Source organism: Nannospalax galili, unplaced genomic scaffold (assembly GCF_000622305.1).
Source record: "Nannospalax galili isolate Female #2095 unplaced genomic scaffold, S.galili_v1.0 scaffold390, whole genome shotgun sequence".
NCBI classification, from domain to species: domain Eukaryota; kingdom Metazoa; phylum Chordata; class Mammalia; order Rodentia; family Spalacidae; genus Nannospalax; species Nannospalax galili.
Genome location: NW_008330777.1, coordinates 1,810,482 through 1,822,724, shown reverse-complemented (window position 1 = coordinate 1,822,724; position 12,243 = coordinate 1,810,482). Strand labels below are relative to the sequence as shown.

Below are 12,243 nucleotides of genomic sequence, written 5' to 3'. Positions count from 1 at the left end.
TATTTAAGTAATTTTTCTTACCTAGAAACTTAAAACTAGTAGTGTAAAATTAACATACATTTGGTTTGTGAATGCAGTTTTAAAAGATACACTTAGTGATTTATTAACTTTTCAACATTTTAAGCTCTACTAATGCTGAAGGAAATAAGATTTTTAGGCAGCTTGTCTAAAGTCATGTAGCTGGTCAATAGTACAGTTGAGAACTAAATCCACATGTTTGCTCCCAGGGCCTGCTTCTTTAATCATTATCATATTCTTTCTCCCAAGTTTGACAACAAAATTTGACTGTCAGTGCCTTAAGAATGAGAATTAGTTTAAAAGACAGCTTGTAACAGCAGCAGTTATTAATTGCCATGCATAAAATAGTTGTAGGAGGATGGTATTAAGCACAGGAGAAAGTCATGACACTTAGGCTCTTTCATGCCTTTGACAAAGTGTAAACTTTTGAGAGCCCAGGTTTCAGAGAGAAAAGGATGTGCTCATATGTGGAGTTTCCACACTAAGTTTTATATTGAGCTCTAGATGTGAAGCTTCAGAATAAAAGATTTAGACATGACCCTCTAACTGAATGGTACACAGCTGAATATGAAGTACAGAGGCCTCCTTACCTGTAAATAAATGGAGCCACTGTGGCAGTGTTGGGGTGACTATGTTGCTGCTGCTGAGGAAGCTGGACAGCTCCATTTCCAGTGCTCTGTCCGCTGCTATGTGCTACCTGGCCAGCACAGGAAATGGAGGGAGATGCGTGGCCAGTCTCCCTTCCCTCTGGAGGAGCAGAACAGCTGGGTGTGCTTGCTTTGTCAGTGGGTGTGGGTTTGGGGAAGGCCTGGGAAGGGCTTCCCTTGGTAGTCCTGAATTTCTCAGACTCTTTGTTTGCTGCACTGCCAGGCGAAATAGATTGCTTTGCTGTGGGCACCTTTGAGCCCGGTTTTGGAATCCCACTGGAGGATGGAATCAAACTTTCTTTTTTGGCTGCTGTGGTCTTGCTGCCCTTGGGGATCAAGCTGGCAATTTTAGAGGTCTTTTTTGGAGCTGTCTCTGTCACTTGATCCTTTTCTTCCTTGACTGGCTTTTCAGTGCAGGCTTTATTTTTGTCCCTGTTCTTTTCCTCCTTTTCTTTCGGTTGCAGCAAAGACTTTTTATTGCTGAGATTTTTGCTTCCAGCTTTTGGAGGGGTTAATTTAGGTGACACTTTGGGACTGCTGTTTGTGGAGCCACCACTATTCAAACCACTGTTAAAACCTTCCAGTTCTCCAGATTCAGAAAAGGCATCATCCTCCTTTCCACCATCACTTGGTCCTGAACTGGGAGACTGTGGGGTACGTAATGCAGTCCGAGCATTAACCAGCTTGAATTTTTCAAGCATAGATTTCTGTCCTGAGGGAGCACTTTTGGCCCCTTCTGAGACAGGTGGCTTCAGTCTGTCTGAAGTTGGTGTGGGAGAGGTGGTTGGGCTCGGTTGCTTTACAGCCAGCATGGTGGAGGTGGCACTGTGCTTGACGTTCATGGACTTGCTGCGCCAGGGCTTGCTGGCACTTGGGGAAGGGATGGCAGAAGCAAGGGGTTGCCCAGCAGTGCTGGAAGGCTGTGTGTTTCCATTTATACCTGAAGATGGTTGAGGCCCTTTGGAAGAATCTGATAAGAAAGGAAATGAAAAAAAAAAAACCCTCATTAGTCTTGATCACTTATAAATCACATTTAATATTTCATTTAAAAATGTATGTGCATGTGTGTGTGTGTGTGTGTGTGTGTGTGTGTGTGTTGGTGTGTGTGTGTGTCGGTGCATGAAAATGTGCACCTAAGTCTGTAGAGGCCAGAAAATTGTGTCAGATCACCTAAAACTCGAGGTATAAGTGATTGTGGACACCTGAAAAACCTGATATGGGCACTAGGAACCAAAGTTGGGTCTTCTGCAAGAGCAATAAGTGCTATTAACTATTGAACCATCTCTCCAGCCTCCACATATTTCTAACTACAACACACATTTCTTCTTCTTAAAATTAAAAAAGCAACATGTTATATGGCATTGATCACAAGTGGGACTCGAGATTATGACATTCACATCCAAGGCAGTAATAGTCATAGTAACAGCTGGAAAGTTGTTTTCAGTTGAGTACACAATTTGATACTTTTGTATGCCAATCTGTCTCTTTGAAGCACCAATGAAGAATTTGGCATCTCATTAAAAGGACAAATCACAGGTCATTGTGCATCTGGAAGACCCTGGAAGGAAGAAATCTTTCTGGATTCCTTATGATAAAGGGTGCACAATACCAACATCAGAAATGGCACCTATAACATCTATAGAGAGGGTGAAGCAGAAATCCAAGGACCTGCCATTTATATACTTAAAAATAAGCATTCAGGACCCAAAAACATGTTTCTGAAGGTGAATAAATCAGCTTCTATGAATGAGACTTGGTATATGAAGAACATATACCTGATATGCAAATCAAAAGGCATTAAAACGGTGGCTTTGTACCTTCTGTTTCATGGCCTACTCAGCTTACAGTGACCTCTTATTTCTAGTCTCCAAATAGCAATTTTCCTTCGGTCCTTCTCTTTTTCCATCTTCATACCATCACTAGCCATAATCACATAATAGAATCTATCAGCCAATATACTAAGAATGCTTTGAGATTTTTATACAGAGTATCACATTTAAACCCATAAAAATCTCCAATATACCTAGTATTTCTCTTGTGAGAAATGAGGAAATTGAGGTTTCATAAAAAGAAGCAACTTGTTGCCAGCAACATACAGTACAACTCATAATTCCAAAAAATATAGGAAATAAAATTTGTCTTCAATACTAGGAGGATTTAATTATTTCTTTGCTCTCATTCTTTGTTGCATATCCAGATATTCTGCTGGCCCAGCTCGCCACAAAGAAATGCGTTTGTGACAGTGGTGAAGTTAGCTGGGTAGCTTTTAGAACTGTTTCTCTTCTTTCTCACTGGGCAGATTTTCAGTGGTGAGAACATCATATAAGAGACTCTCTACCCTTTAAAATAACAAATAAATAATTCTGGGATTGGGGATTCAGCTCAGTGGTAGAGCATTTGCCTAGCAAGCACAAGGCCCTGGGTTCAGTCCTCAGCTCAGAAAACAAATACTAAATAACAAAAAGACGAAAAAACAATCTAAAGTCAACTAAAGAACTTACTCTGTTTGAAAGCCTATGCTCAATATGAGAATTTACACTAATCCATGCTTACTCATTTGCAAGTAAAGGAGGCACTTTGTGGGCTGTGATGTTTAGAGATGCTTCTATTCACTAGCCAGTATTTTATAAAAATGTGTACATTATCTACAGAAATGAAAGAGAACCCACCATTATGTGTGCATGTGCATGTAAACCAGAAACATATACTATTTTTTTTCAAATTTATATCTATTTTATGTGTACCATTGTTAGGGCTGCATGTATTTAAGTGCACCCATGTCAAACAGTGCCCAGAGGACAGAGAAGAGTCTTGGATCCCCTAGACCTGGAGTTACAAATGGTGGTTAGCCACCATGTGGGTTCTGGGGTTCAAAATTGGGTCTTCTGCAAGAACAGCCAGTGCTCTAAACCACTGAACCTTTTCTCCAGCCCCAACACTAGCAACATACTTGACCATGACTATTTAATCATACCACCTGATGTGTGTGCATAGTTTTGCTATTGCAAAAGTGTAAGATTTATAAAATTATAGCTCTGGCATTATATATTAGGCCAGTCTAAGTAAAAAGTAAGGAAGAGTCATGGTAAACATAATGAAATAATGAGTAAAATATTAGAATAGTTAAACAATGTATGCATTATCTTGAACAAAAGAAAACAGTTCATTTCCTTATAGTAATTTTACAAGAATTAAAGAACAACAACAAAAGAGATTGAGAAAGACAGATGTACTTAGGAGCTGAACACATCATGTTTTAGATGAAAAGGGGCCTCTGAAATTCCACAGCCGATGCAAGATTCACATGAACTCTAATAGTTTACAACAATGAATTAAAATGTTGCTAAATCTTTGACATCAGTTCTACTACTTCTACTTGGAGTTAAACAAAAGTAAAAAGCTTCTGCACTAGAAGATGTGCAGTTAGAATGCAGAGGGAAAAAAAGGAGCTGTCCTTTTCATTAAAGGTACAGGTTCAACATTAAGAACCATTTGAGAGATATAGTGAGATGGTAGGCAGCATTCCCTTGGGTGCTATGGCATATCTCTTAGCAACAAGGAAAACCACCTCTCCTCTAAGGATCTATGTCAGGCAACCCATGTTTATAGATAACATTTGGGAACTGGATCACAAATAAAACTAGAAATATTTGCATTCCCAATAGTTAAGTTATTCAGTATCTTTTTCATATGTTAGAAGACTAATTTATTGACGTTGTTTCTTAAGACATGTAAAACATACAGCCAAATAAACCATAGCATGGTTCATTTTCACAAGATCGATTTCTAGTGATTGCTATGTGGTTTTCTTGGTGCATGTATCTATCTAGAGCACTCTTGCAGAGCATGTGAGCAAATTGATAAATGCTGCTTTCAGAATGTATTATTCATTGTCAGTTTTTGAATGGCAGGTGATCAGGAGAGGAAAGTAAAGGACTCTCCAAACCGTTACAAAAGATGTGATCTTCAGTTCACCGTTTGTTCTGAGAAATTTGTTCTCATGTTCACTTCACAGAACAGCAAGATGGCATTGCATTCTCCTGTAACATTTCTATTGCAGCCTTCTCTGCAAGTAATAATTTATGACAATGTGCACTGACATTTTAATTCATTTGGTGAAATGAAGGCACTTTTTTAGACCTGCCTTAGTAGAAGTATGAAAATGCTATTAGATATTGAAGTGAGGCTTGTAACTCTCTACTGATTCTATTAGCTGTCACACCATTTGGAAATAAGCTGATACTCCTTCACCCCCGAATTGTACAAAGGAAAGCCTCTGTGTTTTGAACAGTTTTTCTTCATAGGGAATTGAAATTGTTTTCATAGAAATAAATCTTTATTATACACTACAAATTTTAGAGATCTCTGAATTTATAATTTAGCTAATTCTTCAAATGAAACATTTTTTAATTTTAATTTTGATATATTATATGTTCTGAAGAATAGGGATGGAACCTTAAGTATGAGGCATACCCTGCAAATCCTCTACTACTGAGCTGTACTTTCTGTCCTAATGATGGGTCTCCTTGAACATTCATAAAATAGTAAAATGAATCCAATCTCTTAGTTCCCTCTTAGCAATAATTATCAAAATTTTGTTCATCTTATTTCATGATCGATTTTTTAAACTAATAGCCTCAATTGCATTTTCAACAGCAAATAAAAAAGCTTAATGTGTTCAGCTTATATATTCTAACTTCTAATAACTAATGAGAAATAATCAGATTTATTACATTGAAGTTGATACTTTTGGAACTCTACTATTATAATAATATAGCTTTTGACAATGCTGGTTTAATTGTATACTTTCTTGGTCACACACAAGATATAAGCACAAAGACTAATTTTCCAGATGTTGGACTATATTTTTAAATTTATTTTTAATTGACACAAAAAAATCTTAAATGCATATGCTTCGTGCAATTTCTAAAAATCTTCATATTAAAAAGTTTAAATCAAATATCTTAATTTAAAGAATGCAGCATTTGGAGACAGAGTAAGTTATAATTCATTTTAATGCAATATTTATGATTTGTTTTTTATTATGCTTTAAGATAACATATCAGAAATATAAATTATCTTAAGATGGTTATGAAATAATATTGGATCAAGTGACATAAAATAACTCTATGCTTAAAAGCAAGCGCTTCACACGTATAAAATAAATTCCAGTTAGCTGTATTAGATAATGCAAGTCAGTATAAATTTAATGGAAATTTACAGACATTTAAAATGCCCAAATTTGATATATGATAAATGTCTACAAATATATGATAAGGAGCTACGAAGTCCAGCTTCCGTATTGCCTCATGATTCAGTATAAAGTGCACAGTTCTTTCTGCTGTCATTCCTGATCCAAACAGAGTTAATGACATACATTTAAAATGTTTTGAAATTTTCACTTTGTTAGGTTTCAAATTAAAAGTCACTTCACTACAAAAGCTCAAATGTTTTTTACTGTCAATATGTACCCACAGAATTTGCTTTGCGTGAGCAAAGAGCACATATTGTATTGTATTTGTCTCCACCCTGTGGTTGTTAGAAATATTGTTACACACCAACTTTTCAGTACCCCTAGACATACATAAAAGTTGAATGGCATTAGAAAAATATTACTGCGTGAACCATTTAGGGGTTTCTATTAGGTTCTAGAAATAAGGACTTTGATATTACAGAAAAATTCAGACACAACATTTAACTTTGCCAAAAATTTCTAAATCAATATATAGTGTGTCTGTTTGTGTTTGCCTTAGTATTTTCAGTAGAGACCAGTGACCCATTAAACACATCTGTTTGTAAACTTCTCAGCTTCCTCTAGAAATTTATAGCATGTACCGAAGAATTAGCTTGAATCTTTAGGATACTCTCTAAGAGTGTCATGAAATGAGGTAAAGTATTTTTCTTAAATCAGAAACGACCATTTTATTCCTTCTCAAGAAAACTTAAGGCTTTAGGGATGTGTTTATTTAAACAAAAGCATTCTGTGTTCAATTTTTAAAATTTTATTGCTTTATGTGTATTAGTGTTTTACCTACATGTATGTAAGTGCATCCATGTCATGCCATACCTGTGGAGGCCAGAAGAGGGCATGATATCCCCTGGAACTGGAGTTATGGACAGTTGTTAGCCACCGTGTGGGTGCTAGGAACCAAACCTGGATCTTTTGCAAGAGCAGCCAATACTCTCAGCTGCTGAGCCATCTTTCCTGCCTGCCACTATTCTCTGTTTTAAAGAGAAGCTTCAGACTTGCAAATACATCCTATTTTTTTCCACTTTTTCCTACTGAATTCAAAATGGGGGATACTCCAAGAATCAAAACAAACTGCTCTGTTCCCAAGGGTTATATCTTCCCAATTATGCTTTAGTTAAGGGGAAAGACACTCATAAAAGAGTATCTGTTTCAAGATTATACCTTCCAATTTTCCTTTGAATAAGAAAACACTGTCTAATTACCTACTTAAACAATTTGTAATTTTCTAACCTGTGCAAAAGAACCCATACTTCATTTAAATATTCAACACAGATTTGCAGAGTTCTGCTAACTAAGCATATGAATCACTTCTTAATTTCATATACTGCTCTGTATAGGGCTGAAAGTATTAACTACTATTAAGGGAATTATGAAGTTCTATTCATCTGGAAACACTATTCCAACAGCCACACTACTTACAAGTCCAGCTTTATGATTTCATCATGATTTGAGTGTACTCTGCACATTCACCTCATCGCTCCTTGACTCGAAAATACAAATGACAAGTTTCAAGCGTGTACCTTAGAATATACATTTGCAAGGTAACTGTATGGCACAAAAATAAGTTATAATTTGCCTTTCACTAAGTTCCATATGTTTTCTCCCTGATTATTTTGTAATTGATATTTTTAGTAGATAATATTCTAAAACAACAACAATGCTACATATAATTTTCATGTGTTTACTAAGTTCCATGTGTTTTCTCCCTGATGATTTTGTAATTGATATTTTCAATGATACATATAATTTGCATGTTTAGGTAAAACTGAGGTCACAATATTTCTGACTACGGCCACTTTTAAAGATAAATACCTATTATAAGCTTCCCTCAATTTTTTGTTGTTCTAATTATTTTGAGACATGGCTTTGCTCTGCAGCCTAAATCGTTTTGGGACTTACTATGTAGCCGGGTTGATGCCAAATTTGCATTAATCCTCCTGCCTTAGCCTCCTGAGTACTGAGATTCCAGGTATACACTAAAACACCTGTTGGCACATATGTTCAGACACTCTTGATGCTCCCGCCTTAAATTCCATGAATATACTCTCACTTATGTTAACTGACATAAGGATGCAAATAAATTTAAGATTATGTCTGTAATTTCAGGATAAATTTTCATAAATCATGTAAAGCATACAAAATGCTATTTATATGCATCTGGAAGGAAGTATTTTTGTGAAACAGATTTTATGTTTGGGTATATAATTAGACACTTTAAAATAAATGAACTTATTTCCTTAAAATGATTTGTAGAAAAGGAAGGCCCTGAAGAAAACTGGAATTCAGAAGGGGACAGTTAAGAAACATAAGGAAACTCCTGTGCTAAGATTTCCATCCCCGAAGCTGTTTCACTATTCAAATATTGAAGTTAGCACGCCAGTTCACAAGACACACATTATACTTGGGGTGGAATGATGTAACAGATGAAAACTTACCTTTTTCATTTCCATTTGCATAATTTGGAGGCTTGTTTTTGTCAATGCTGTTAAAGCTCTGACTTCTCCTATTTAGATTGGAGGCTCCCTGGGCCTTGCTGCTGCTGCCTGCGGCTGGCACCCTAGAGGGCCCTGGAAGCCTGAAATAGCATGAGAAAAATTACATCATTATTGTACACTTCAAAAATCAAGGAGAAGGAAGTCTGAGTAGGGAAGAGTTGGTGAGAAACCCACAACTAGGTGTGCGCTAAGATCTAGGTTGGGGAAAATTATGGTTTAAGTGACAAATAGCTAGACACAAGGTAAGAGATTATCAAAAAATCTTGTTTCACTTTTCAATAAGCATGCCCAAAGAGTCTTAAAATAGGGAACCTAAAATAAAGTATCCTTTAGCTAGAAAATACTTGCTCAGATGAATAGAATTTTGTCTTAACAAACACTATAAAAATTACATGATGAATCAGAGTAACAATAACATTTAACTTTCTGTTTCTCAGAATATCAATCAGCTATTTGCAGCTGTTAAGACTTTCCTTTCAGTGGAATCATTTTCTTTTTAGCTTGGGTAGCCTTTTCTAAGTCCTGAAAATTATTGACAATAAGAATAAATTATTGAACAAAAAACAAACGTCAAATAGAATTTAGTAAGTAGTTATTTAGTAAGCTACACTAAAACATGATGCCAGGACCGAGGTCAAGAGTTAAATTATATGACTGGGCTGTCTCACAAAAATCTTTCATGATCTTGTCAAAAATAAGCACTGAAAGGTTAGCTGGTCATTTTTCAAGTGTGGCTGCCTGATCAAAGAGGAGATATGATGAGACAGGATGCTGACTTCAGAAGAAGAAAACCACTGTTAGCAGACTGACAATTTAAAATACATCTACAACAACAGCAGTTTGAACTGCTCTCTGTGCATAAAGAGCAAGCCCTAAAGAAATAGATGCTATCTCTCTTACCATCAGAGCTACTTGACGGAAAAATATTACCTGGCTCTATTTTATTTAGAATACAATTAAGCTTAATTTGTATCAGTTTATATTTTATTATTCTTTTCTCCTTTAAAATGTCAGTTGTCAACCATGTAACGAGCTGTACCTAAGTTTTATTGTATACCCTGATGTGAATGTTTCTAACATCATGTGGGCATTTGCTGCCACCGTGTGAATGAGACTATGTACTACTCTGAGAACTCCTGTTCGAAAAGAAAGACAAAATAATTGAAAGTTGACAGATACAGCACTGAATTTTTCACAGCTATTTTCAAATGAAAATTTTAACATGTTGTTTATATCTATTATATATCCAAGTACCACAATTCAGTTATCACAATGATCATGTTTGGACACATCTCTATAATACTATATGCATTATTTGCAAGGATTTGAGAAAGCAAAACCTTAAAAAGTATAAATACTTTTAATAAACAAAAATATTACAAAATAGAAATGAACATCAAGAAAACACAAATACTACAAAAGTTTGTTGGTGTCACTGCAAAAATAATAATATATTGTAGCATTTACATTAAGAACATATTTCAGTGCTTAAATATACATGGCTAACAAATATTCTCTTCAGTTGTTTTACTAATTAAAGGTTGTATCATACACAAGATTAGAATCTTTTCCAAATGAGTCCAGAATTTAAGTTTTGCTCAAATGGAACTACAAGGGATTGTAAATACAGCATTATAACCACAGACACTAGGAATTTATAGACACTGCACTCCACAGAAAGAACTTAACTAATTAACTGGGCCAAATGTCCCAATCACAATAAATATGAGAGCAATTCCTGTAGACATAACAATAGTCTTTGAAAATTCATTCCAAATTCATGTGTAAACAAAGCTTATCCTCAAACTTGCCCTGCTTGTAAAGAAACTTGACCCATTTATAGAAGGCAATTAAGATGCATTTTATTCTTTACTGTGACCCATGAAGCCAAGTGATCTTCAGTCCTCAGAAGAACAAATTAAAACAAATTAAAAGATACATTTGCTCTTCTCATTACCCTAATTTACAGGCAAAATGAGCCTCCAGATCATTCATCAAAGCAATACAAAGGGAGATGAGATGAAGACAAAAAAAAAAGGAAAAGGAAAAGAAAAAGAGAGAGTATGTGATACAGAGATCTAATAGAAAAAAAAGAACTTAGAATATATCTTATATGCCCAAGGAGGCAAAGGGTGTTCATTACCCATCACAGTTCACTGGCTTCACACATACTAATTTATGTCATTTATTGCAAGTTTAAATTATATGTCTTTTAACATTTTCCCCTCCAGAATAATGTCTTACTACTATGAAAATTAGCATAGAAAATGAAGGCAAGGGGAAAAACACGTTATCAAGTCCGTGAAGTCGTGCATTGTGCTACACAATTCATTTCTGTAGCAATGACTAACACCACCATGGGCAGCTCCCCAGTAAGTGAGAATGCACACAGAGTCAAACAATATCAGAGTGAGAACACTTGGTGTGTCTTTATTAAGCTGCCCAGGCTATCGTCGTGCCTTTATCAACTGTACGAAGAAAATCAAGTTCTTCCAATTATTTTTATATATCATTATTTTCTAAATAGTATAAACAGATATTTGTCTTTAACTATAGGTCATAAAAAGGAGAAGTTTAAATTATAAGATATAGAGTTTCAGTCTAGGCTGACCTGGTGGCAATTTCTCCATGCAAATATCCCAGCTCAATTGTGCTTTTAAAATGTGTAATACCTAACACATTCTTATTTTAAAAACAGCTAATGTTCTTGTCATATAACTTTTAGATTCTGTGACCTAGAAAGGTTCAAAGGGCTTTCAAAGAATTTATTCTTCACCTACCCTAAACCTAGAACATGAATTTTTCACAGTATAGCATGATGTATCATTAAACCTCAATAGAAACCAAACTACAAACCCATTTAATAATCTAACACATAGACTCATCCCAGAGACTCGGAAGGGAAATCACTTGAAAGAATTCATCGCTCTAAACTTTTCATTCAGAAGTGTGCCATGTTTAAGAAAATTTAGAGTGATTGGACAACATATCACTGGGAAAATTTTTGATTATCACTAACAAACAGTAAATTAGAGATATTAACTGACCTAGTAGGCTTTTTTTGACTGGTTGCAATTCCACTGTGATTAGACTGAGGTGCATATCTGGCTGCCAGACTGTATGAGGAGAAACAAAGAAATTGAATTAAAGAGATTCTTTGAACATAGAAAGTGCAAACTTACAAGGAAGTTATGAATTAATGAAATGCAACTGGCCACATATAAACATACATAAAGAACAACTAATCAGAAAATTATGATAATGCAACACATATTCCATGACCTTCGATTATGAATGTAATATGAAATAATGCAGCACACCTCTTACAACAAAATGTCTCTTCATTGACTTTAAAATTATGCTGTGAGATATCAAACATTCTGAATATTTTTAATAATATATTTAATCTTAAAAACTTTAACTTTTGTAGCTGATGCTTAAATGTTAAAAAACCTAAAATTTCATTTATATGGTAGGAAAATTTATTCCTCAAGAAAGTTAAAAGGAAGAGAATGACATGAAAGTTTAATAAACTCTAATTTGTTGTTTCAAACTAAACATTTTAAAAGGAAACTCATTAAAACTGAGCACATGGCCATAAGTTATTGCCTATATCTAATGCTGCACAAATTTTACAAGGAAGCTTACAATACACTTTTCATTAGAAGCCAGTTTAATACTATATTTATTTACCAGAATAATAGTAGTAGGCTCTCCCCTATGGTCTGTGACCTGTCTAGCCACAGGTTCTTGGTCCTGATAACAATGTCAGACTCCATCTAGTGAAGTAGGCCTTAAATCCAATCAGAAACCTGGTTACTCCTATTACATA

At 35.2% G+C, this 12,243-nt stretch overlaps 1 protein-coding gene across 7 annotated transcripts in view; it reads right to left on the bottom strand.

Moving 5' to 3' along the window:
- Positions 1-12,243, bottom strand: part of Nav3 (neuron navigator 3) — an 838,810-nt gene that overhangs the window by 201,899 nt on the left and 624,668 nt on the right. For 5 of the 7 annotated variants that reach the window (XM_008852044.2, XM_029555554.1, XM_029555556.1 and 2 more), the window contains 3 exons: positions 11,459-11,527; positions 8,352-8,491; positions 609-1,635 (listed from right to left, as the gene is read on the bottom strand). In XM_008852044.2, the coding sequence (XP_008850266.1) occupies positions 609-1,635; positions 8,352-8,491; positions 11,459-11,527 (1,236 nt within the window). The remainder of the gene's footprint in view (positions 1-608; positions 1,636-8,351; positions 8,492-11,458; positions 11,528-12,243) is intronic. The other 2 variants (XM_029555575.1, XM_029555578.1) reach the window with 1 other exon arrangement.